Genomic DNA, 24,880 nt, shown 5'->3' on the forward strand with positions numbered 1-24,880 from the left:
ACCAAATCAAATCATTATTCAACCAAAAAAAATATGGTCAAAGCAATAACTCCAAGGCCTAACTGAAAAGCATGAAATGAAAAGCGTTAATGAAAAACGCAAATAGAAAAGTGCGAATCAACACTCACCAAACTTCTAACACGAAATCATGCACATGCAAAATGTGTAGGCCCATACACACGATCTGACTTTTTGACAACAAACATGCAAATTCGCTGTTTAAAGGCAACATCCGACCATGTGTACGCTCCATCGGACAAACTTTTTCGGTTTTCATCAGACAAATGTTGGCTGTGCGAACAAACATTTTGACAACATAAGTCCGATGGAGCAAAGTCCGATCGTGTTTACAGAAAACTATCAGACTTTACAAACACGCATGCTCAGAACCAATGCAAAAGATCAGACAACAATACAGAAGTTGACCAAAGGCGGTGGTAAAAGCAGAAAAAACACATAATTTGGTGAAAGTTGGTTGAAAAAGTCTGATCGTGTGTATGCTTAACAAGTTCACGGCCAACGCCCATTGTACAGAAATCCACGGGAAAGTTTCTTTAAAGTCCGATCGTATGTATGAAGCTTTAGAATGGTCCAGTCAAAGTCCAGACCCAAATTGAGAATCTGTGGCAAAACTTGAAAATTGCTGTTCATAGATGCTCTCCATCCAATATGACAAAGCTTGAGCTATTTTGCAAAGAGGAATGGTCAAAAATGTCACTCTCTAGATGTGCAAAGCTGATAGAGACATCTCCAAAAAGACTTGCAGCTTTAATTGCAGAGAAAGGTAGTTCTACAAAGTATTGACACAGGGGGGCTGAATACAAATGCACCCCACACTTTTCACATATTTCTGTGTAAAAAATTTGGAAAACCATTTATCATTTTCCTTCCACTTCACAATTATGTGCCACTTTGTGTTGGTTTATCACATAAAATCACAATAAAATACTTTTTTTTTTGGCTGTCACATGATAAAATGTGAAAAATTTCAAGGGGTGTCAATACTTTTTCAAGACACTGTAACCCATCAGTTGCTAAAGGAGTGTGTCCACATAAAAAACCTTCCGTGTACAGCAGCCCCCCTCAGCCCCTCTAACACTTACCTGAGGTCCCTCTCTGTCCAGTGATGTCCACAAGTGTCTCAGCCATTCGAGATTCTTCTTCCTGATTGGCTGAAACACAGCAGCAGCGCCATTGGCTCCCACTGCTGTCAATCAAAGTCAGCTAGCCAATCAGGGGAGAGAGGGGACGGGGCCAGGTCGGGGCTCCGTGTCTGAATGGACACAGGGAGCTGTGACTCAGCTCAGGTGCCCCCTTAGCAAGATGCTTGCTGTGGGGGCACTGAATAGGAGGGAGGGGCCAGGATCACAGAAGAGGGACTCGAGAAGAGGAGGATCCAGGCTGTGCAAATTCACTGCCACAGAGCAGGAAAGTATATTATGTTTATTATTTTTATAGAAGAAAAAAAACGATACGTTACAATCACTTTAAGGGACTGGCCATAGAGGGATTACTTTGACCCAGTTGGCCAGTTTAAACATGCGTTGCACTATGTGTGAACTAATCCCTGTTTTTTTATTGCAAAGTTTGCTAGAAAGGGTATATAGCAGTGTGCAGAGGGTTCATCGAGAATTTCTAGTGCATTTATGAAAAGGATCATTATTTTTTCTATGGAGGAATGGAAACTATTACTGAATAGCTAGTAAGCAATAACATGCACTTGTGTACTGTAGTGTGTTCGGACTTGAGAGTGACTCAGCTTTAGCAGTCCATGCTTGAATCTGGAGTATTGCTTGCAATCCTCAAGTCATGTATGGGTGATTTTTACCATAAGGGCTCGTTCACGCCAGCGACTCACACCACTGACTGCATTATACTGTGGCTGCTGGTGTGCGCTGTAAAGAAATCAGTGCAGATGAGTCATAAATACTGAATTAGACTGTACATTATTAAAGTGTAAAAAGTGGTGTTTCATTCATCTTTATTCACTGCAGCTGGTTGGTGTTAGCCTAGCTCTGAGGAAGGGGGTGCACCCCCGAAATGCATTAGCTGTACCCTGTGTTCTGTGCATGTCCATGCATTGTTTTTATGGCCTTTTGTCAGTTGCAAATTGAGCAACCACTTTGGCAATGTACTAGGTGTGCGCGTCTTCCATTTCTGTTTTTCTTGGGGGGGGGGGGGGGCTGTGTTGGTGACGGGATATACAGAGAGTCGCTCCTCTGCACTATAATGTAAAGGGGCACTGTGATATATAGGGGACTGCACTGTAATGAGTAGAGTGCCCCTTTACAGTGCAGTCCCCTTTATATCACAGTGCCCCTTTACATTACAGTGCACCAAGCAATCACAGCCCCCGAGCACCCAACCCCCCCCCGCGGACAGTCCTACCTTCGGCAGTGCAGAGGCAGGATCTAGCCTGTGTGTCCTCGCCAGGGTCTCCCACCCCACAGACAGACAATGTCATCCAGTGGGCAGGGAGGAACTGCAGATCTGGATCATATTAACAAGCGGGTGATTACCTCCTTGTTAATGTGAAAAGTCTCCAGCTCTCTTTGCAGATCTCCAGCTCCTCCCGTCCCCTGCTCTGCTGATAGGATGAAATCATTGGCAGGGCGAGCTGAAGATCTGGATCATATTAACAAGCAGGTGATTACCCGCTTGTTAATATGAAAAGACTCCTGCTCTCTGTGTAGATCTCCAGCTCCTCCCACCCCCCAACAATGTTATCCTATCAGCAGAGCATTGGGCGAGAGGAGCTGGAGATCTCCAGGGGCCAGTAGAGGAGACACAGGCATTGCTGCATAGCGGGAGGTGAGAGGCGATGGGGTCTGTGCTAGCCCTCTCCGGACCGCTGCCCACCTCCTGCTGTGTCATCAACAGGCCACAGACCGGTACTGGTCCAATGGAACTCCTCCCGTTGTTTTAACCAACATATCAAGTTTTTGAACTTTAAGGTTACACCTGAACTGCAGTTTGGTTTGGGTACAATTGTTCTAAATTTGGACCTCAGCATCAGTCTGTCTGGACTTTAGAATGTTCAGCCTGGCCACAGGGCGGCACTGTCTCTTCTGGCAGGCGTGGAACCACAGTCTGGTTGGGTGCTTTAAGGTTACCTTCTCTCGGAGCCCGCCCAGTGGGAGTGTCACTCTTGCTGTGCTTTCTGGGAGAGGGTACTTAAGATGCGAATGTCACGTGGTTCGGGGGTTTCCGGTCCAGAAGTATGTTCTGTCTCCATGGTCCTGATCCTCTTGATTAACCCCCAGGAAGGCTATGGCCTGGGGTGCGGATCCACCCGACTTATTGTCTTGGGGCTGGCTAGCCCGAGGCAAGGAAACTAAAGAAGGATTCAGAGGTGGTCCGGTGCCATCTCCGGTAGATGGAGAGGCCCAGTAACTTCGTAGCTATCCGGGAGAAGAAGAAGGCCACGTATGGGTTGGCTTCTTAGCAAGAGCCTAGTGGGGCTGAAGTACCTAAGTGAATCCAGTCTCGTGGGTATCGCCAAGCTGGCTGAAAGATCCAGGTATCACATGAGTGTTCTACAAGTTTTAGTTTCCTGAATGCTCTACAACGTCTGTGGCAGAGACGTATTCCTGTATGTTCTACAACAACGTCTGTGGCAGAGACTTGTTCCTGAGTAAAGCACCTTGTTGGCTGCTAGGCCTTGTGAGAGAGGGACTATACAACTTGAGTGAACATCCAGTTGTGAATGGCTATTCTCTGGATTTAGTCAAAGTAAGTGAGTCCTTTATTATTGACTTTGACACTAAGAGTACCTGAACTTCCTTCCTAACCCTCTGATCCTATTTTAAGAGACTGTTTGTTTTTGCAAATAAAAATCAGTTTTATGTGGATCTGTCATGAGTCTCTAAAGTTACTGGGCCATCTACCATGGGAAACTCCTAGACACAAATCGAGGAGAAGAAGGTAACGGTAAGCCCAATCAAACCAACCGTTCCTTCGGGGGTTAGTGCTACATAAGCAACATCATTACTTTTCCAATAATGTGTAGAAGTCATTCCCCCAACTGGTGTTTTAAAGTGGTTGTAAACCCTTACAAACCCCTTCAGGGCCAGATTAAGAACATCATGGGCCTGGTGCTGAGGATTTTGGCGGGGCCTTTTATAAACAATAAATAAATAAAAATGCAAACAATTTTTTGTTATAACAAATTAAATTAAAGAGAGAGAGGGAGGATGAGAGAGAGAGAGAGGGGATGAAAGAGGTGTGAGGGGTAAGGGAGGGAGGATGAGAGAGAAAGGGGGGGATGAGAGAGAGAGGATGCACATGAGCATGTGTGGGAATGACATCAACGCAGCCTGGCCAAGGCAAGTGACTGAAGGCACAGAACCCAGAAGGAAGACCGGATGAAGATGGAAGTGCCCGGGCCCCGCCGGATTGATCACAGCACAGCACTGGAGGGCTCAGTCTGACAATTTAAGTGTACCCTAATGTCCTAATAGAGAAATATTTGGGCTCAGATGGCGCAAAAAATCAGTCACTGTATAGTCTCTATTTGAGTATGAGTATTTTAAAATGTCAACAATAGCATTTGTAATAATAAAGGGGGAGCACCGTCGGCAGCAACAGTCTTGAGAGGAGAAGCAGGGCATGTGCTAATATGCTGTGCATACTTGTACATTATGGCATAACCTAGCTTCTAAAAATTAGTAATGTTAGAAAAGTTTACTACCGCTTTAATATCACAGGAGCCTCTCATGGGGCCCCCTACTGACCCTGTGGCCCTTGGGCAGTGCCTAAGCGCATAGTTGTCAACATTTAAAAAATATTTTCAGGGACTTTTTTTTTACAAGTGCTATATTTTTAACTTCAAAATGCGGCCTTATTGAGCATAAGAGACAAGTTAATAACAGCATCGCCTGGCGCAACAGGCGCCACAAACACAAAAAAGTGCATTTCACATACAAGGGTTGGAAACATTTGGGCAGTTGCAAGATTAATACATGAGACACAGGGCAATGAGATAACTGTACAATAAAGGTTGGCATGAAGGAGAGAGATATCGACCCTACGGGAAATCCGCTGACGCAGCAAGAGAGGAGCACCTAGTCCTCGACACTACAAGTGGCTGGGTCTTCCAGCCACCCATCCCAAATTTTATTAAATTTATAGGGGCATCCTCTATGAGAGTATAGCAGTTTCTTATGGGGGAGAGTAACATTAATCGCTCTTATCCATTGTTGTAAAGTAGGGGGGTTGCCCCTTAACCATGTTCTGGCTATCTGCATTCTGGCCTGAAATAAGGTTTCTTGTAGAAAGATGTTAAGGTATTTATCGCTTTCAGATAGAGAGAGGAGCCCCAGAAGGCATTGTCTAGGGCATAACGACAGCGGGGAGCCCATGCGATCATGAAGGAACTGGACAACTTGTGCCCAGTAACCCTGTATGATCGGGCATGCCCAAATTAGGTGGTAGAAGGAGGCGTCTGAAGAAGTACAGCGGGGACAACGGGGATCATAATCAGGCCTGTACTTGGCTATACGATGGGGCGTGAGGTAGGACCTGTGTAGGACATATAGGTGGGTGAGGCGGTCCGAGAGCTTAGGCGACACCATTTTGTGGTTCGCCAAAGCCTCGTCCCAATCCTCGGTCGACACTGCTCCAAGATCACCCTCCCACCGAGAACGGACCTGAGAGGCGACAGTCAAGGCAGTCGGAGTCAGCAGGTAAGTATACAACCGTGAAATCAACTGTGCGTGCTCCAGACCCAATACTGTATCAACCAAAACCGGAGTTCCAAGTCTCGGGACGTGATTGGCAAACTGGGTGTGGAGCGCGTGTCTGAGCTGGAGATAACGGAATAACATATAATTGGGGAGATCAAATTCGTCTTTAAGGGCCTGGAACAATTTAACCATCCCATTGGACACCACCTGGTGGAGATAGATGACCCCCCTACTTGCCCACAGCCCAGAATCCGGGATGAGGGCAAGTTCTGACATATCAGGATTATCCCATAGGGGAGTGTGAGAGTGGGGGGATGGGGCCTGGCTCAGCTGTGTGGCAAGGTACCAGACCTTGCGGTGATGCGAAAGCATAGAGTGCCCGTGTCCTGAAGTGAGAGGGAGGGGGGGGCCGCAAAATAAAAGTTGAAAAGGGTGGGTCAGCGGGCCAGGTGCCTGTGAACATACCAGGGCGGTGTATCGGGGCCTGTCAGTGTGGTGAAAGTGAAAAAAGTGGGAGAGCTGTGATGCAAGGTAATACAGGAACAGGTCCGGAAGGGCAGTCCCGCCAGAGTCTGGGGGGCATTTCAAAACCCGCCATGGCAGTTTGTGTCGGGACGAGCCCCAGACGAACGTGTTGAGGATCGATTCTAGGGATTTAAATATACGGGGAGGGATGCGTAGTGGTGCCTGCCAGAAAACGTATAAAAGCTTGGGGAGGAGTATCATCTTAACTAAATTTATTCGGCCCATCACCCCCAGGGGAAGACGGGACCACACCTGCGTTTTGGATTTTAGAGTATCAAATAGGGGCTCAACATTGAGGACGAGGAAATCTGAGAGGGACCTGGAGACGTGCACTCCAAGATATTTGATGGTGCTTGCCCTAGCAAGCGGGAAGGCCGCCTGCTCGGCGGTGGGAGGCCCCAGGTCAAGTGGCAAAATTTGGGATTTGGTCCAATTGATCTGGAGCCCAGAAAAGGCTCCAAAGGCCGTGATGGTTCGCAATGCAGCCTGCAATGAGGGGCCAGCGTCCGCTAAATAAAGGAGCATATCGTCCGCGTACAGGCTGACCACCTCATGCAGACCGCCACAGCGAAGCCCACGGATGTCAGGGTGAGACCTGAGGGCCGTGGCCAGGGGCTCCACCGCCAGAGCATATAGGAGCGGCGAGATGGGGCAGCCCTGACGAGTCCCCCTGGAGAGCGAGAAGGGAGGGGAGATCCTGCCGTTTACCAGAATACGTGCCATGGGAGCATAATAAAGCAGTTGGAGCCATTTAACAAAATTGGGACCTATACCAAATCTGCGCAAGCATTCCCATAGGTAACCCCACTCGACAGTATCAAACGCCTTGGCGGCGTCCAGGCTGACAACCACCCTTGAACCAATTTCAGAGTGTTGGGCTTGTATATTCATGTGAAGCCTCCGAAGATTAAATGCTGTGTTTCTCTGGGGCATGAACCCGGTCTGATCAGGGTGTATCAAGGAGTTAATAACTTTGTTCAGGCGTAGGGCAAGAATTTTGGCCAGGATCTTAACATCTAGTTGGAGCAGGGAAATGGGTCGGTAAGACTCAGGAAGTAGCGGGTCCTTGCCTGGTTTGGGGATAAGGACTATTAGGGCCTCTCCCATGGACCTAGGAAGGGTGGCGGAGTCGAATATATGTGAATATAGTTTAGTCAATTGGGGGATCAGAGTCTCGCCGAACTGGGCATAGAACTCCAGGGGTAGGCCGTCAGACCCCGGGGCCTTAGAGGTGGGAAGCGATGACATGGCCTCTGCCACACAGTCGGATGTGATGGGCGCTTCAAGTTGTAATCTCTGCTCAGGCGTGAGGGTCGGGAAGGGAACATTGTCGAGGAACTCTTCGAGCTCAACCTGGGTGTACTGAGCAGTGGAGGAGTACAGGCCCGAATAAAAGGATCCAAACTCCTCCGCCACCAAGTCGGGATCAGTAATAATTCGCCCACCAGTGTCCCTAAGGGACACCACTACCGGGGGCCTATGGTCCAGGTGGGCCATATATGCGAGTAATTTGCCGGCGCGCTCCCCGAATTCAAACAGGCGCTGTTTAGCGTAGAAGATGCCCTTCCTGGCCTTTTCATGATGGAGGTGGTCTGTAACCCTAGTTTGTAGCTTCAGCAGGGAGGCATTAGCCTCCGACGGGTCAGCCCGAAAGGCCCGCTCAAGTGCATGCAGACTGTCCTCCGCCTGCTCGAGTAGGCGCTTGGAGGAAGCCTTGTGTCTGGAGATGCGTGAAGAGAGGATCATACGAGCATGCACCTTAAAGGCCTCCCAGACGGAGCCGTACGAGGCGGAGCCCTCGTTGGTGTGGAAAAAAATGTCCCATTCACGCTGGACTGAGTCCAGGTCCGGTAGAACGGTTAGCCAGAAAGGATTAAGTTTCCAGCCACGGGGTCCAGGGGGACCCGGCAGACGCAGCCGGACCCAGTAAGGGGAGTGATCAGAGAGCACCCGGGCCCCAAACCCCGCGTCAAGGAGATGGGGAAGGAGGGGGGGCGAGATAAGAATCAGGTCTATACGTGACATGGCTGAGCGGGATGGAGTAAAGCAGGAGTAGTGTGCGAGTGAAGGATGTCTGTGTCTCCATGTGTCCGTAAGGGCGAACTCCCCCAGGAACCTCCCAAACCTAGTAACAGCCTGGGACCGAGGTGACGAGGCCAGCGGGCTCAGTCTATCAAGCAGGGGGTTTATAACCATATTGAAATCACCTGCCCAAACAGCGGGCACCTGGGGGTGCTGGGCCATAAATGTAACACCCTGCTGCAACGCAGCAAAAGTGAATGGTGGGGGAATGTAAAAAGCAAGGATAAGGAGTTCCAAGCCACCGATAGTGGCATGGAGAAATAGAAAGCGGCCCTGAGGGTCCGATTGCAAGCTATGTAGCTGAAACTGAGCTGTTTTTGCAATCAGAACCGCCACACCCCTGGAATTCGAGGTGTGGGGGGCCTGATAGAGCCAGCCCACCCAGGGTTTCTTGAGGCATAACTGTGTTTGGCCTACCAGGTGAGTTTCCACCAGAATCGTAACCTCCGCCCGCTGTGACTTAACATGAGACAGAACCGCAGCCCGCTTAGCCCGATCACCCAAGCCCCTCACATTCCATGTCAAGATCTTAAGGGAGGCCATGTGACATGCAATAAGTGTATAGTCCCGCAAATTCTCCCACCTCCAATAGCAGTTTTAAACACATTAATAGTCCCAAAAAGAAATGCACAGCGGATAATATTGCATAAGTCCCCTTGCAGCAGAAATAAAAATACTGTAAAATGCACATAACATAAAAAAGGTAACCAAAGTACTGCTTTAACGCTGGACCGACTAAGCAGGTTCAACTCTCCTGCCACCTCCGGAGGCGGAGGGGTGGAGGCCGGCCAGGGAAACATAGGCTTGTGAGCAGCTGTAGCGAGCTGCAGAAACAACAATGTCACTGAGTAAGCCTCGGTGGGGGGGCGAACAAACTGCAGAGCACACATCAGTTGCTGAGGAAGTTCAAAATCAGTACCCAAACAGGACGGGTCAGCAAGGGCCGCCCGAGACTAAGTGGCATAGATACGGGCGTGTGGTGCAGGATGTGGGCACGCCGTGCCAGGGTCCGGGGATGGCATGTGACCCGCAGGGGGGACCAAGGAGAGAAGGGGAGATGGCATGGGGGGGGGGCCCCCGATAAAGACTCACATGTCCAGAGTTGCGCTTTGTCCGTAGGCCGGGTGTGTGGCGTCCATCACGGGATCCGGACCTTAAGGATCTGGGCGGCCGGCTTCTCCGCGGCGCTCCAGCCAAGCAAAAACGGCCTGTGGATCCTCAAAGAAGTGGGACCTGCCATCTCTGGTCACTCGGAGGCGAGCAGGGAAGAGCATCGCGTAGGGCAAGTGGAGTACACGTAGCTGGCACTTCGCCTCAGCAAACTTGGCTCTCTTCTTCTGTACCTCCGAGGAGAAGTCCGGGTACACTGCGACTGTTACGTTGTCAAACGGTATGTTGCCTCGCTCCCGCGTGAGTCTAAGGATGGTGTCGCGGTCGCGAAAATTGAGGAACTTGGCGATGAGGGTTCTCGGCGGGGCCCCCGCCGGGGGCGGCTTTGCAGCAAGGCGATGGGCGCGTTCCACCACGAAGGTCGTGGAGAACGCCTCGCGGCCATAGGTGGTGACCAGCAAGTTCTCCAAGAATGTGGGGGGGTCAGCTCCTTCGCAACGCTCAGGTAGACCCACAAACCGGAGGTTACACCTCCGGAGACGGTTCTCCATATCGTCTTGCTTGGAGAGGATGGAGGTCAGCTGGAATTGCATCTGTTCAGTAGCAACTTGAAGGGGGTGCAGGCCGTCCTCCACGTGGCCGACCCGACGCTCGGCCTCTGTTACCCGCTCCCGGAGTCTGTGGATACCCTGCCGGATTAAGGATATGTCCACCTTCACCTCTTCGATCCTGGAGGTGAGGGTCGATTGGCAGAGCGCTATGGCCTCGAGCACGCGGGCAGTGTCGTTGGCGGGCTGTGTGCTGCACTCGGAGGGCTGCGTGGCGCCATCTTCCTCGGCAGGGTCGCGGTCCTCCCGACGGAATTTGTCGAGCTTGGAAGCCGTACCGGAGCGTTTAGGGGGAGACATCTCAAGCGGGGGAGTCCCAGGGTCCGGCAGCGCGAGGATTCCCGAAAGAAAAGGCCCAAAGGATCAGTATAAGGATATGTCTCGAGCGGAGCTCCTACACCGCACGTCCTATTCCATGTAGCTCCAGACCACGCCCCACTAGAAGTACAAGTGCTATATTTAGAGTAGCTGGCATCCCTTATGTTCCTCTATACATCACAATAGTAATTACAAAATTAAATAAGTACTAATAATTGGGCAGAACAAATATGAGGACTGTGAGATTTCCTTTAGTTGAACTAACAAAAGTGCCCATTCTAGAGCTGGTAACATTGAGGATATTCAGTATAATTTTAAAGAACAGTTTTTGTGGGTAAGAGGCATAGGGGAGGAGTATGGTTGATATAAAAGTGGGAAATATGTGCAGGTGAGGGAGAGGAATGTGGAGGGTCTAACAGTGGGCACTATGTACATGAGAGGAGTGCAGAGGGTATGGCAGAAGGCACTATGTACAGCAGAGGAGTGTGAAGGGTATGACAGTGGGCAGTATGCACAGCAGAGGAGTGTAGAGGGTATGACATTGGACACTATGTATAAGAGAAGAGTGTGGAGGGTATGACAGTGAGCAATATGTACAGGAGTGTGGAGGGTATGACAGTGGGCACTATGTACAGGAGAGAAGTGTGGAGAGTAGGACAGTAAGTAGCAATTTCAGGAGAGGAGTGTGGAGGGAGGGTATGACGGTGGGCACTATGAATAGGAGAAGAGTATGGAGGGTATGACAGTGAGTAGTATGTACAGGAGAGGAGTGTGGAGGGTATGACGGTGGGCACTATGTACAGGAGAGAAGTGTATGACAGCAGGCACTATGTACAAGAGAGGAGGAGTGTGAAGGGTATGACAGTGGGCAGTATGCACAGCAGAGGAGTGTGGAGGATATGACAGTGAGCAGTATGTAGAGGAGAGAAGTGTGGAGAGTATGACAGTGGGCACTATGTATAGGAGAGAAGTGTGGAGAGTATGACAGTGGGCACTATGTATAGGAGAGGAGGATGAAGTAATCTGGGAAGGAAAAATGTAAAGGTTTGTGGAAGGATGTTTAGGGACTGCGTAGTGGTTAAGCGGGCCATACATGGATTGAAAATACACCAATTAAGCAGAGACCAGCCATAGTCGATCTATGTATGGGCTAGCTGGTTTTACACAAGTCAACCTATTAACCGACTTGAGTACAACCAGCCTGTCAGGTTTTCCCCAAAACAATCAGTGCTGCCAGTTATAGTTAGCAACACTGATCATTGTATTCACTGGCAGAACACAATAACACTGCGGGAGTGATCGCCCCATTCACAGGTCAGCAGGTGAGAGGGTGTGTGGGGACAGGCTGGGGAGAGATACTAGTCAGTCCCTGGGTAAGCACTGGTTAGTATCAGAGCAGATACACACAGGTTACATAAGCCACGATCGTTAGAGAGAGAGCAATAATTCTAGCACTAGACCTCTGTAACTCTAAACGTGTAACCTGTAAAAAAATTTAAAGCATCGCTTAGTACACAACAAAAAATCGTGCTAACTTTAGTGTTTTTTTTAATGAATTCTTCTAAAAAAAAGTTTGAAAAATTGCTGCGCAAATATAATGTAACATAAAAAGTTGCAAAGACCACCATTTTATTCCATAGGGTGTCTGCTAAAACAATATATAATGCTTGAGGGTTCTGAGTCATTTTCTAGCATAAAAACAATGATGATTTTTACATGTAGGAGAGAAGTCTCAGAATGGGCCTGGGTGGCAAGGGGTTAATTATCATAAGTAATATACAAATAATTATTGTAAGCACGTGAGGTCATCCTCTCAGTCTGCTGCAATGTTCCAGCTTGTATTTAAACTGGCCGCTCTGTATGTAGCTTCTGACAGGCTACGCAAGAAGCCCCGTATCTCCGGAACCATAGATGATAACAGCCCCATATTTTAACCAGTGCTGGAGTGGGTATTTAGCTACCTATACCCCAAATGTGGGGTCTCTGTGACTCCTGATCGCCAAGTTACAATCCTCAAAGTCGATCTTCTTTTCTTTTTTTTACTTTTTTTTTTTGGACAAATGGGCCTATCTTGAGAAAGGGGCCTGGAGCTGCAGCTCCAATAGCCCCTTATGTTAATCCGGCCCTGAACCCCTTTGACCTACACGTAAGCCTAAATTAAGGCTTATCTGTAGGTCCAAGAAATATCTCCTAAACTTACACAGTTTAGGAGATATTTACAAAAAGAGAGGCACCGCTGTCTACAGCTAATGCGCCGTAGACAGCAGCGCGCAGGCACACTATCGCTGTTAGCAGGATGCCCCTGCTAACAGCGATATGCCGTTAGTGGTGGCTCCCGTGCGCATGTGCGGGAGTGACGTCATTGCTGCTCCTGTGCTGTGAGTGGCCGGAGCAGTGATACCCAGAAGAAGATGGACGCTCCGTACTACAGGGGACAGAGGTGACATCTCTGGCTCCTGTGTCAGGTAAGTGACACATAATGGGCTACTATGCGATGCATAGTAGCCCATTATGCTTTACCTTTGCAAGGAGAAAAAGAAGAAATAAACCCATCAGGGGTTACTTCCTCTTTAAGTAAGTAATTTTTTAGGACTTAAGAGGGGATTGTAATAGAATGTATAAACAACTGACTCCATCTTAGATTCTCCTCTATTCACATAAAGCAGAAGTGAACTTTTCGTGTGTGTGAGTTTTACCATAATCAGCTTAAAAGTTTGCATAGAACCACACCCTATGAGATATTGTGGTTAAGCAGAATTTGTGTCAGCAAGTAATTAGCTATTTCTTGTTATCTAGTCAAGCAGCCTAACTCTTGATAAAAAAGTACTTGTAAAAACCCTTAGACATGTATTTTTACTAGTATATATACTACCGTTGTATTCAATAAAAGTCAGAGATCATAAGAACACACACTCAAGCCTGTTTCCCGTGTCTCATTTGGTCTCTCACGGATCCAAGGGTCCCGGTGGTTTGCCTGCATAAACCAGAGTGGTCTTCAAGGTGTACGATTCCTTTCATCCTGCATTAGCCATCTTTTGTTAGGATATGTGGCCCAGTAGCCCCGGCCCACCGGGCAAAATCCTGGTGTGCCCTATGACTATTCCAGGCTTGGTTTGAGCTCATCAGTTCCCTGCTCCTCCTTTACTGTCCAATCACAAGCTGGAGGCAAGGCGTTGCTTAAATTCCAATAGAAAATATGCCAGGTCATCAAAGTGGCTGCACTGTCTGGAATGAATGGATAGAAATACAAATCCTTTGGGAGGTAAAGCAGATCCCTTATTTGTATTTCAATTCTTGATTTAGCTGGGATTCAGTTTTAACAATAAAAGCAACACTGCCCATTTTTCTTTCCAGACACTTTTCTACAAAAGGACCAAACTCTCACATCTTATTTCACGGTGTTGCAGCATGACAACTGATTTGATCCGCTGTTTCGCATCCACCCTTTCTCTCCCAAACGTTTAATTTTTCCCTCATTCCTTCCTTTTTCCTCTCCTCCCAACAGTGCTGACATTTCCACAAGGAGCTGAAGCAAGCCTCAGAGGATTTGGCATAGCGAGGCTCATCGTATAATTATCCCAGCAGCAAGATAAAAGTCAGCTTGCCAGCATGCACACACCATCCGTCAGCCCCGGCTTTCTCTGCAGCTGCCTATGTCTGCCACCTTGGTATTTTCAGATCAAAGGATGGAAATTCATCTCTCAGGGTTCAGACAGAGTACAAAGCTCAAAGTGTCTTGTGATTTTCTTTGACGGGTTGCCTTTTTTTTTTTTAATGTGGTCTTTAAAATCGCCTTTACCAAACAAAACAGGAAACAGGTTTATACACTGTTTTAATCGTTTGCTGCTTAAAAAAATATTAACCTTTCATTCTGCCAGGGTTAAATCCCACTCACATGGAGTCGCAGAGAAAAAGCAGCATTCAGCAGCTCTTATCAAACACTTACTAGGAGATTTTGCATTACATATGTACAGCAGCATACCTTGAGATATGCTGCTGTACATACATAATGCAACATCTCTTTTAAAGTATCGTATTTATCGGCGTATAACACACACTTTTTTTCCCTTAAAATCAGGGGAAAATCGCGGGTGCATGATATACGCCGATCCCCGCTGTCTCTGAGGGGAAGAGAAGTGGGTCATCAAAGACCGAGTTGAGCCAAGTGTACTGTGCACTCAGCTAGGCCCGGCTCCGCTCACAGTCACTCCCAGTCTCGCCTCCTAGCATTTACGTCCCGCTATTGGACAGGTGTTGTGTCCATCATAGGAGCCGGGCCAAGGGGCGGGACTGGGCAGGACTGCGAGAGGAGTCGGGAGGAGCCGAGTGCACAGGACATCCGGCTCTATCTCGGCAACTACAGATGGACACTTGGGACAGGCTGGCTGCAAATGGACACTTGGGACAGGCTGCAGATGAACACTGATTATTCTGCAATGATGGGTAAGGCTGCAGATGGACACTGATAAGGCTGAATTGATGGGCATTTAAAATGTACGTTTTTTTCCTTAAACTTCCCTCCTAAAAGTTTTTTTCCTTAAACCTCCCTCCTAAACTTGGGTTGCGTGTTATAAGCCGATCAATACGGTATCTGTGAACCCTCACCTTGTAAAACACCCCACTCAGTTTAAAATAGAAATGAAAGGCAAAACATTTGTGTATAGCTGTTCAGAGAGTGGGGGGTGAGCACAAGTCTGGTCATTGGAGGAGAGCAGGCACAGCTAGAAAACGGACCATGCTGTGCTTTCCTGCCTAGTGTGCTCAGTTTTTAAGCAGAGGGACTGACAGGAACACCAGGGATTTCACACAAAGGAAGCAATACAAAGAGAACACAGGATTTTTTCACACAGTTTTCAGTACATGGTACAACAGGCACATATCAGGAATATGAAATGTTAGGTTTACATATTCTTTAATGAGTGACATGATAGGTATAGACCTTGCAACCTACCAAGAAAATTATATGGATGAAAGCTTTCAAGAATATCAAATATGGTGCTCAGAGAGCCGACCCATAAAATTGCCTGAAGTTGGATGCGACAGAACAGATATATACATACCTACATCAAGTACAAGCAGCTACGATGACATGCAAAGTACAATACTCATGAGCAACCAACAGCATTTCAGTTAACACTAATTACAGCCTGATATGGAGTAATAGCAATGATGATGAATACAGTAACCACTCATATTTTCAAAGTCAGTTTAGCCAAGGGTAAGTTCTGATTGCTATGGACTACTAAATGAGTAGGCAACCTTATTGGCACCATAGTAGAGATTTCTTCTAATTCATACAGAAGTCAGGCAGCTTTTCTTGGGTCAACACTATTTTATATTATTATGTTCCTTCCATAGTAGGGGTTGCAGGAGAAAGAGCCGAGGTGTTCAGTTGACTTGTGTAAGGGAGCACTCATGAACCACTGGAAATGTATGGATAACAGAGGCGCAACCAGCTAAGCTTTCTCTCTCAGTTGAGAAGGACCACACTTAGCAGGGTTGCCTTGGTTGCATTTATGTATACACGCAAAGGTATGCCAGTAAGAACTTTATTTACAAGTTGTAAGATGTTTTGATTAGGGCAGCAGTTGCCAAGAATTGCGCGTACTGTATTCCCTTCTCTTGCCTGGTAAATATTGTCAGGGTTCAGGTTTTTTTCCTAGTTGAACTGGCCAGAAATGATTTACCCTAGGTTTAACCTACTGAATGTCCACAGGATTCGAATGTTTTCCAATGCCAGATGTGTAACTACTAGTAGATGTGCTTGCTAAAGACCCAACTGGAGGTGAGATTTTAATAAAAATAATTAACATCTGAAATCTACTCTTGAGATAGGCCTGACGTTGGACTCACAAGTGAAAGAATAGTGACCAGGCCTCCCATACAATTCAATGATGTTAAGCCCACTTTCTTTGTGAAATGTCACTCCACCATTATTAAAGGTGCTCCAGAGACCCTGGACCCAGGGGGTTTTCGACGTATCCAGACCGCCATACATACTATGCTGCTGCCCTAAGTACGCATTCCCATAACTGGACCACAGGAGACAAAACGAATGCTGCTGTGGTGCTGGAAGCAGCATTTCTAGGGTGTTATGAAGCGCTTCGTAACTTGTTACATCGGGAACTTCAGTGCCAGTTTACATTACTCAATCATTGAAATCTCTAATTAAAGCCTGAAGTCTTCTGAAGCCTAGAACCGCACATCAGTGGTCCCCTCACACCCCTCTATGGTATAATCCCTTGTTACCTGAATTTCTTAGTTTTCAGGACCCCACGGTTTGAACTAGCAAGGGGATCAAGTACCTTAATAAAATTTGTGAAAATGGTATTCTCAAGACATTTGAATTTCTTAAGGCTCAATTTGCTCTACCCAACTCCTATCTATTCTAGTACCTCCAACTGCGCCTCACTTTCCCAATGCAATTTCGAGGCCATCTACTTATGTTTGTGGAATCTGGGTTGGAGAGTATGCTGTGAGACAACACTTTGGAAAAACGTCTATCCACAATATACAAAGCTCTCCTTTCATCTATTCACGATGGCCTTGACAAGCTGCTGGCGAGCTGGCGCATGGAGGCCCCGGATATGGATTCGGAAAACGTCTGGGAATATCCTATGCAACAGCTAGTCTCAGCAAATGACAGATTAATCCAATTTAAAATACTAGACGGCATATATCACCCCACAAAAATTGCATCGGATTTACCCAAACATTCCAGCTAAATTCTGGTGCTGCCCAGAAAACCCAGCAATGTTTATTCATGTATTCTGGTTATGCCCAATGGTCCAATCCATTTGGAAAGATGTTACTGAGTGCATTAAAAAGTGCACTATGATCTCGGTACCACTGACCGTAGATGTCTGTATACTTGGTTCACCTACTGGCCATGTCCATGGCAATGAGTACACCAATAGGGTTGCTATTGTTTTACGCCCACAGGGCTATACTGCTTAAATGGAAATCCCAATTGTCACCTACTCTTGATTTTTGGAAAGCTCTGGTTAACGCAGCAATACCACTGTACAAGTTCACTTATTAATCTAGGTGCTGTCCTGGGAAATTCTACAAAACATGGGATATCTGGGTCACCTCCGTGGGGACAAACCCCTCTGGGGATGCCGCCACGAGATCCACCCCCCTCTCTGATTTATTTTTACTGACCTGTTGAGGGCATCTGTAGGGTAGTGAGGATTAGGTGGTGCCCTTTCTTGTTTATGCTTATACCAATTCGTTTTCATATCTGACATTTTGGTTGCCAAGTGAATAGATGATAGCTTTGTTCTTTGTTTTTGTATTTAGGTCTTTTGTTTTACCTTACAAGCCTGGGTATGCCCGATAGGCTTTGTTTTGTACCTTAACTTCAAAATTCAAAAGAGTATCTTAAAAAATGTCACTCCACCATAGACAGATAGAACTTCCTTCCCCAGTAAAATTACTTGTTCCTAATGAACTTATAGGCTCAAAACCGGTTCAAACCACACAATGGCTGCAGCCACTGCATGAGAGTAATGGGTAAACTCATAGATCCATCCAGTCACTCAACTACAGTTTATGTAAACACCCAAGGCTTAGGTTGTGAAATATCCTGGAGAAAATGTCTGGACTACCCATAGCAACCAATACAATTATTTTAAAATGGCACCCATTTGCACACTGCTTCAGCATGTAGTGAGCTCTTCTTGGTAAAAAATGGCTTGGTCAGCCACCCATGGGAGAACCCCCTTTAGCATGTTTTGCCCAATATGAGCAATATTGTAGAGGCCTCTATGATGAAGCCCCTATTTGGCAAAACATGTAAGAAGGGTCCTCCCATGGGCAGGAGATCAAGCTGAGGCCATTTTTTTACTAAGAGGAGCTCACTACATGGCAGTCAGTGTGTGGATGGGTGCAATTTTGTTGTAGTCCTTGATGTTTGACGAACCAGTATTTAACCCAATAGCACCTGCAAACATTGTGGCTAGTCGGCTAGGATAACAGATTGGGGTATTTGTGCGGTATACGTTTTTTTTTTTTTTGCTCCAATATAAGCATTTCTTTCATTTTCAAACCTACATTGGGAAAACGTGTTAATACATGAGGCCCACAGTAGAACAAAAAAACTGAAGAAACAGGAAATTCTTGCCCAAAGCAACCATTTGAATTCCTTGTGAATTTTCTATTACATCTTAAAAATCTAACCATTAAAGATGTTAAAGATCTGACCGGTGACTATGGACATCTGAATTACCCATACACTTGAACACTAGGCAATACCCGACCCCATTAATCTTCTACAGCTACAAAGAATAGATAGATAAGATATATATAAAGCATAAACACACAATGCTAAGAGAAATAGGTCCCCTGTATAGCTTAGTGGCCTTTTAGAAGAGTGCCTGTATTAGTTACATAAATCAATACTCATTAAAAATTGAGTTTGTCCTACCGAAAGTGTCTGGAAAATCCTTGGTGTTTGCCCATGGTTCTGTCCTTCTTATACATAGATGGTATAGTCAGCCATCAGTATATTAACAGGCAGCTGGTCAGGGTCAGGAAGGGTTCCTCAATGTCAGGTCAGGATGGTTTCTCTTGTTCCATCACTCCTGCCGGATCATTTGCCGCTGTCCATGGTACTGAAGGTTTAGTCGCTCCTGAAAACTAATGCGATGTCTTCTGTCTCTCCCCTGTGTCCTGCCCCTCCTTCCCTCTCACTGAAAACCCATGGGAAGCAGCTGTTAATGAGCTGGCAGTGAAACCTCAATCACAAAGTATGCCCACAGGAACGCAGCTAAGTCATTGCAATAAACGGTGGGAAGTGAAGAAGGGGAGTTTACACAGTCAGAAAAGACAAGGCTTATTAACCCATCTCCAGCTCTTCCCTGTATTCTTACTCCTACCAAAGCCTTGCATGGCCAAGGTCAACCCAAAGGGCAAGGGTGGTCAAACAAAAGATGTTGGCCCATTTAAAAGAACAGCTGGGTAACAAAATGAGCTGCTGAATGTTCTATATACAACCAATTAACACTTATCTCCTCTACATAAAGTACAAGGGGGTAACTTGCTGTCTAACACCTTCATAAAGAATGTCTCTGTGCATACCCCCTACAGTATATCACATTAGATGAAGGCAAAGCTCAATTAGGAACAAAAAACGAGACTAGTCTCTTTACTGACCTACTTACTCACTTATACTATGCAGAGGTGAAGGAGCGGTACTCACAGTTAAAATTCTAATTTTCTCACATGTACCCAACAGACAGGGTTTGTGTCTGAAACTGTACTGAGTTTATAGTATATGGTCAATTTAACGCTGAACTCCAGGTAGATATAAGGGACACAAATGAAAGTGCAACAACTTGATAAAAAATATAATTCTTTAGCAAGGAACATGCATTCCACAATAATAATTATGCATTCAAAATTAGTGTGCGTTGTGAATTGCCTCCAGCATTGTTCCCGTTTCTTCTTGCTGGAAGCTGCCATTTTGCTGAAGCCCAGAGCCCCTGAGCAGCAGTAAATCTGTGGGCTGTCAGCAGATCGGCCTCTACATTTTCAGGACAGTTCCAAAAAACAGAGAGTAACTGAGCATGTGCAGAGCAGAATGAGACAATGTATTACTGGATTTTAAACTAATTTTTAATGTTTTACATAGCTATACCTGCAAAAGGGTCCAGCTTGAAGTGATCTAGCAGAACTTCATTTACTGACTAAAGTTCCACTTTAATGCAACTCTGTAATCTTTAAAGGCATAATCCATCGGCAGACTCTTCTTCCAGCTGCCGATATGGACCTTCAGTTGCAGGGCTGGAGGAAGTATAAATGGACTACAAGTGTGGTGACGTCAATGAACCTATGTTCCATTGGGATCTACCCTCAGCAGAGTCCCTCTGCTGTGGTGGCTGATGGAAATCAGTCTCTACGTTCAATAATCAATGTTAAAGTGGAAGTAAACCCATTTATTTAAACAGTTAAAAAAAAAGGCATGCCGGGAATGTTAACTACACATTGGTTGTGCTCTCAGCCAAACTATCAAACCATCCAATGGCTGGTGTCAACGAATCACATGTGCAGCACCACAGCAGTTGATGATTAAACAGAGGCAAAGATGGCAGCTTCCTTGGCTGAAAACGATAGGGGAGTTTACTTCCACTTTAATAGATGAGGCTGCTATGGGGGCCTAATTAAAAAAATGAAAGGAGCCTGTGGAGACATAAACCCCTGAATTCAGTAAGAGGGGAGGAAGGGGGGACTTTTTGGGGTGGGGTGTGAACTATGACCATGTTTCATGTTACACCCCAAATATGGGTGTAATGTGAAACATGATCAGAAAGGTGGTCTTAGCCTTCCATATCCCTGGATTATTATTTTTTTAAATACAAGTACGTGAATTTGACTTGTTATCAGCCTGTATTGCACAGCTCAAGAAGAAGAGAAGCAGTATCACAAGCCAATCAGGTGGGCAGAACTACAACATGCACTCTGAAAGGTGGAGACAGCAGAATGATAGAGATATGATCTGCTGCTTCTCCTTTCACTGTCCAGTCATACACTAAATGCTTTTTTAATAAACACATAATGAATAAATGTATTCCTTATCTGCCTGCAATCCACATCTTGAAGCCAAATCACGTACATGTATGTGATTGGCTTTAAGTGGTTATACTGGGGTTATGGCTGTAGCTGTATGCCATAACCCCGGTATTTTTTCTTCAAACAGTGATTCTCTTTCATCTAAAAGCAATCCTAGCGGCTGAATAGCTGCTAGATTGCTTTTACAGGTGGCAGGAAGGGACACCTCCCTCCTGCCAAACAACAGCGCTTCACCAAGCTTTCCAGTGCAAACGGGGAGCCCGGCATCTGATCTGGTGGTGCTGGCGGGTTATCATAGCGCTACAGTTGGTATAGAAAATAATCACCCCCCCTTCAAATGAATCACATTTTGTTGCTTTGCAGCCTGAAATGAAGACATCATACACAGTTTTTGTTTTATCCAGCTGTATTTACTGCAACTTATAACATTCTAGTGAAAGATATAACACCAACATTTCAGAAATAAATAAAAATTCAAAAACAGAAAAAGGATCACCCCTTATGTCAGTATTTTGTTGAACAACCTTTTGCTTTAATTACAGTATTCAGTCTGTCTGTTAGGAAATGTCTCCACTAACTTTGCACATCTAGACTTTGCAATATTTGACCACTATTCTTTGCAGAACTGCTCAAGTTCTGTTTAATTTGATGGTGACCGCTTGTAAACTGCAGTCTTCAAGTCATTACACAGATTTTCATTGGGGTTTAAGTCTGGGCTCTGACTAGGTCATGTAAGGGCATTCACCATTTTCTCCTTCAACTACTGTGTGCTAGTTTTTGCTGTGTGCTTTGGGTCATTATTATGTTGGAAGGTTAACCTTCTTCTCATTGACAACTTTCTGGTAGAGGGCAGCAGATTTTTCTCAAGAATTTGATGCTATTTTGTCGCATCCATTTTTCTGACCATAACACATTTTTCCATGTGGCCTCAGAATCTTCCAGGTACCTTTTGGCAAAGCTCATCCATGCGTGTGACCTTTTTTGAGGAGTGGCTTTTTTCTTGTAACTCTCCCATACAAGCCACATTTGTGGGGAATTTGTGATATTGTTGTCACATGACACAATGACCACTCTTTGTCATAAACTCCTGCCACTGCTTCGGAGTTGCTGTAGGCCTAGTGGTAGCCTCTCTGACCAGTTTTCTCTTGGCTTTTTCATCCAGTTTGGAGTGAAGTTCTGATCCAGGGAGGGTCTGTGTTGTAACAAATACCTTCCACATCCTAATAATAGAGTACACTGTGCTTCTAGGCATTAATAATGCCTTCAAAATTTGTTGTATCCATCTCCTGCCTGTCCACAACTTTATCCCGTAGATCATTTCACAGTGCCTATCCACCCATAGTTTGCTTCAGTTGCACTACCAGGGACTGAAATGTCCCAGGAAAGCTCTTTTCATGTTGAGATAATTAAAATGACCACAGCTGATCAAGTTGAAAGTCAAATGGCTTTGTGTGCCATTGAGAAGGTGATTAGCTACACCTGATTGAGATTACCAGTCATTATTAGGTGGGGGTGATCCTTTTTCCAACTCAGTGATTCTGTTTTTGAATATTCTCTATTTTTCTGACATGTTGGTGTTATATCTTTCACTTGGATGTTATAAGTTGCTGTGTAAATTACTGAGTAAATACAGCTGGATAAAACAAAAACTGTGTCTGTCTTAATTCCAGGCTGCGATTAGGGCAGATGTAAACACTGCCTTTTTTTTTTTTTTTGTGTAAAGCATGAGATCAATGTTTTTTTTTTATATCTCATGCTTTCCACGGTAGAGGAGAGATGTGGGGGTCTTATAGATCCAGATGCCTCCATAAAAGGACCTGTCATCCCTTATTTCTATCACAAGGGATGATTCAATTTCTTGTGATAGGAATAAAAGTAATCAAAAAAAATTAAAGGGACATTATTAAAGGGACATTGTACAATCAAAAAATAATAACAATAACAATTAAAAGAAAAATGTTTAAAATACCCCTGTCCCCACTTGCTAGCACACAGAAGCGAACGCATATGTAGATTGCGTATGTGAGGTATCACCGCAAATGTTATAGTGAGAGCAATAATTCTGGTGCTAGACCTTCTCTGCAACTCTAAACTTGTAAAACAACGCCCATGGAGATTTTTTAGTATTGTAGTTTGTTTCCATTCTATGAGCCATTCTATGAGCATGTGCAATTTTAAAGTGTGACATGTTACATACCGTATTTGCCGGCGTATAAGGCGGCTGGGCATATAAGACGACCCCCTACTTTTCAATTTAAAAAGTTGGTATTGTGCTGTACTCACTGTATAAGACGACCCCCTTGTGCAGGAATTCCGTATGTTCAGAAACAAAGTTGGCGCCGGGTAACATGCTGTCTCACAGTATACATATAGTATACCGCCCTGAGCCAATCACGGAAAGCTATGCATTCTATTATTGCATACAGTGCCTGCTCGGATTGGCAGAGGCTGTTACATCATCAGCCCGTGCCTCTGACTCTCACAGCCAATCCGAGCAGGCTGCAGAGGTTGTTACTCCAATCCGAGCAGGCGCTGTATTCATTAATAGAATACATCGCTCGCCGGGATTGGCTCAGCGGTGTATATTGTATGTATACAGTATTACTGCACACTCGGCGAGTATTCGGCTTTATATCCGGCGTATAAGACGACCCCAGATTTTTGCTAATTTTTTTTTACTGTAAAAGGTCGTCTTATACGCCAGCAAATACGGTAATAAATAATGACATAAAAATATGCAATGACCCCCATTTTATTCTCTAGGGCCTCTGATAAATATATATAATGTTTTGGGGTTGTTTCGGGGGTTCTAAGTAATTTTCTATCAAGACAATGTTGATTTTTAATGGTAAACAAAAAGTGTCTGAATAGGTCTGTGTTTTTTTTTTTTTTTTATAGAATCCTTTCTTACTGTGTTTTTCTGTCCCATGTGAACTCCTAAACTTCTACTTTTCCAGCTTATTCTACTTTATTTGGAACATACAGTGCATACTAGTTGCGGTCATATGCATACAGTCCATAGTCGATCAGGAGGAGCAAGAGAGGGTGGCTACATTTCTGCATACAGTGGGACCATGGTGAATGAACATAGCCGCCCCCTAACAGGAAGTTGGTTCACAGCATCAAAAAAAAGAATTTGAGGATTTGGAAGAGGTTGAGAGCAACTGAATAGACTTTTTGAGTTAAAGGGGTTGTAAAGGTTCAGGGTTTAAACAGAGCACAGAGTGGCCCTGGTCCTCCTCTTCTGGGGTCCCTCAGCAGCACTCCTGGCTTCTCTTCTTGAGTGCCCTGTCTGAGAAGCGCTCTCCTTCGGGACACCCGTACGGGTGTGCTCCTGTGTCCTGCTTCTGCATCTATTGACACAGAAAGCAGGACTCTGCCCTTCCCCCCCCCCCCCCCCCGGCGCCCACGTCATTGGATTTGATTGACAGCAGCGGGAGCCAATGGCTGCCCTGCTATCAACCTATCCAATCAGGACATGAGACACCAGCTGGAGTTGGTGTACTCGTTCCCGTTGTGCGAAACACAGGGCTCAGGTAAGTATAACGGGGGCTGGGGGGGGGGCAGCGCAAAAGGTTTTTCACCTTAATGCATAGAATGTATTAAGGTGAAAACCCTTGAGGGTTTACTACTCCTTTAAGAATACACACTTGAATAGTGAACCAGAATTTAGTGTAACTTTAAAGGGTTTGTTAAAGAGGAAGTAAACCCTGATGAGTTTACTTCCTCTTTCATTGCCTGTAAAGGTAAAGCATAATGGACTACTATGCATCGTGGGGGGGCAGGGCCAGTGACAGACACAGAGGAGGATGACAGGCAGGAAGGAGGGGGGGGGGGGAGGAGAGCAGAGCAGGGCAGGCTATCATGGAGGGAGGCACTTTGATCATGGTGATCAAGGCAGAGCAGCCCTGATTTTCGTGGTCTGTTTAGAGAGGCCATACAGGAAGTGGCAAGTTCAGGGTTTTGTTTTGTTTTTTACAG

At 45.8% G+C, this 24,880-nt stretch overlaps 1 protein-coding gene across 4 annotated transcripts in view; it reads right to left on the reverse strand.

The window, feature by feature from the left end:
• The window catches only part of GRID2IP (Grid2 interacting protein), a 270,139-nt gene that overhangs the window by 112,494 nt on the left and 132,765 nt on the right, over window positions 1–24,880 (reverse strand). Inside the window, exon 1 of one of the 4 annotated variants that reach the window (XM_077449342.1) lies at window positions 18,756–18,965. The exons of the other annotated variants lie outside the window; for them this stretch is intronic. Within the exon in view, the coding sequence (XP_077305468.1) occupies window positions 18,756–18,811 (56 nt within the window). The 5' untranslated portion in view covers window positions 18,812–18,965. Of the gene's footprint in view, window positions 1–18,755; window positions 18,966–24,880 lie in introns of those variants that run through there. 4 annotated transcript variants of the gene reach the window in all.

The sequence above is a fragment of the Lithobates pipiens genome, unplaced genomic scaffold (genome assembly GCF_037356315.1).
Source record: "Lithobates pipiens isolate NorthernLeopardFrog02 unplaced genomic scaffold, aLitPip1_a1.2 Scaffold_22, whole genome shotgun sequence".
Lineage (NCBI taxonomy): Eukaryota > Metazoa > Chordata > Amphibia > Anura > Ranidae > Lithobates > Lithobates pipiens.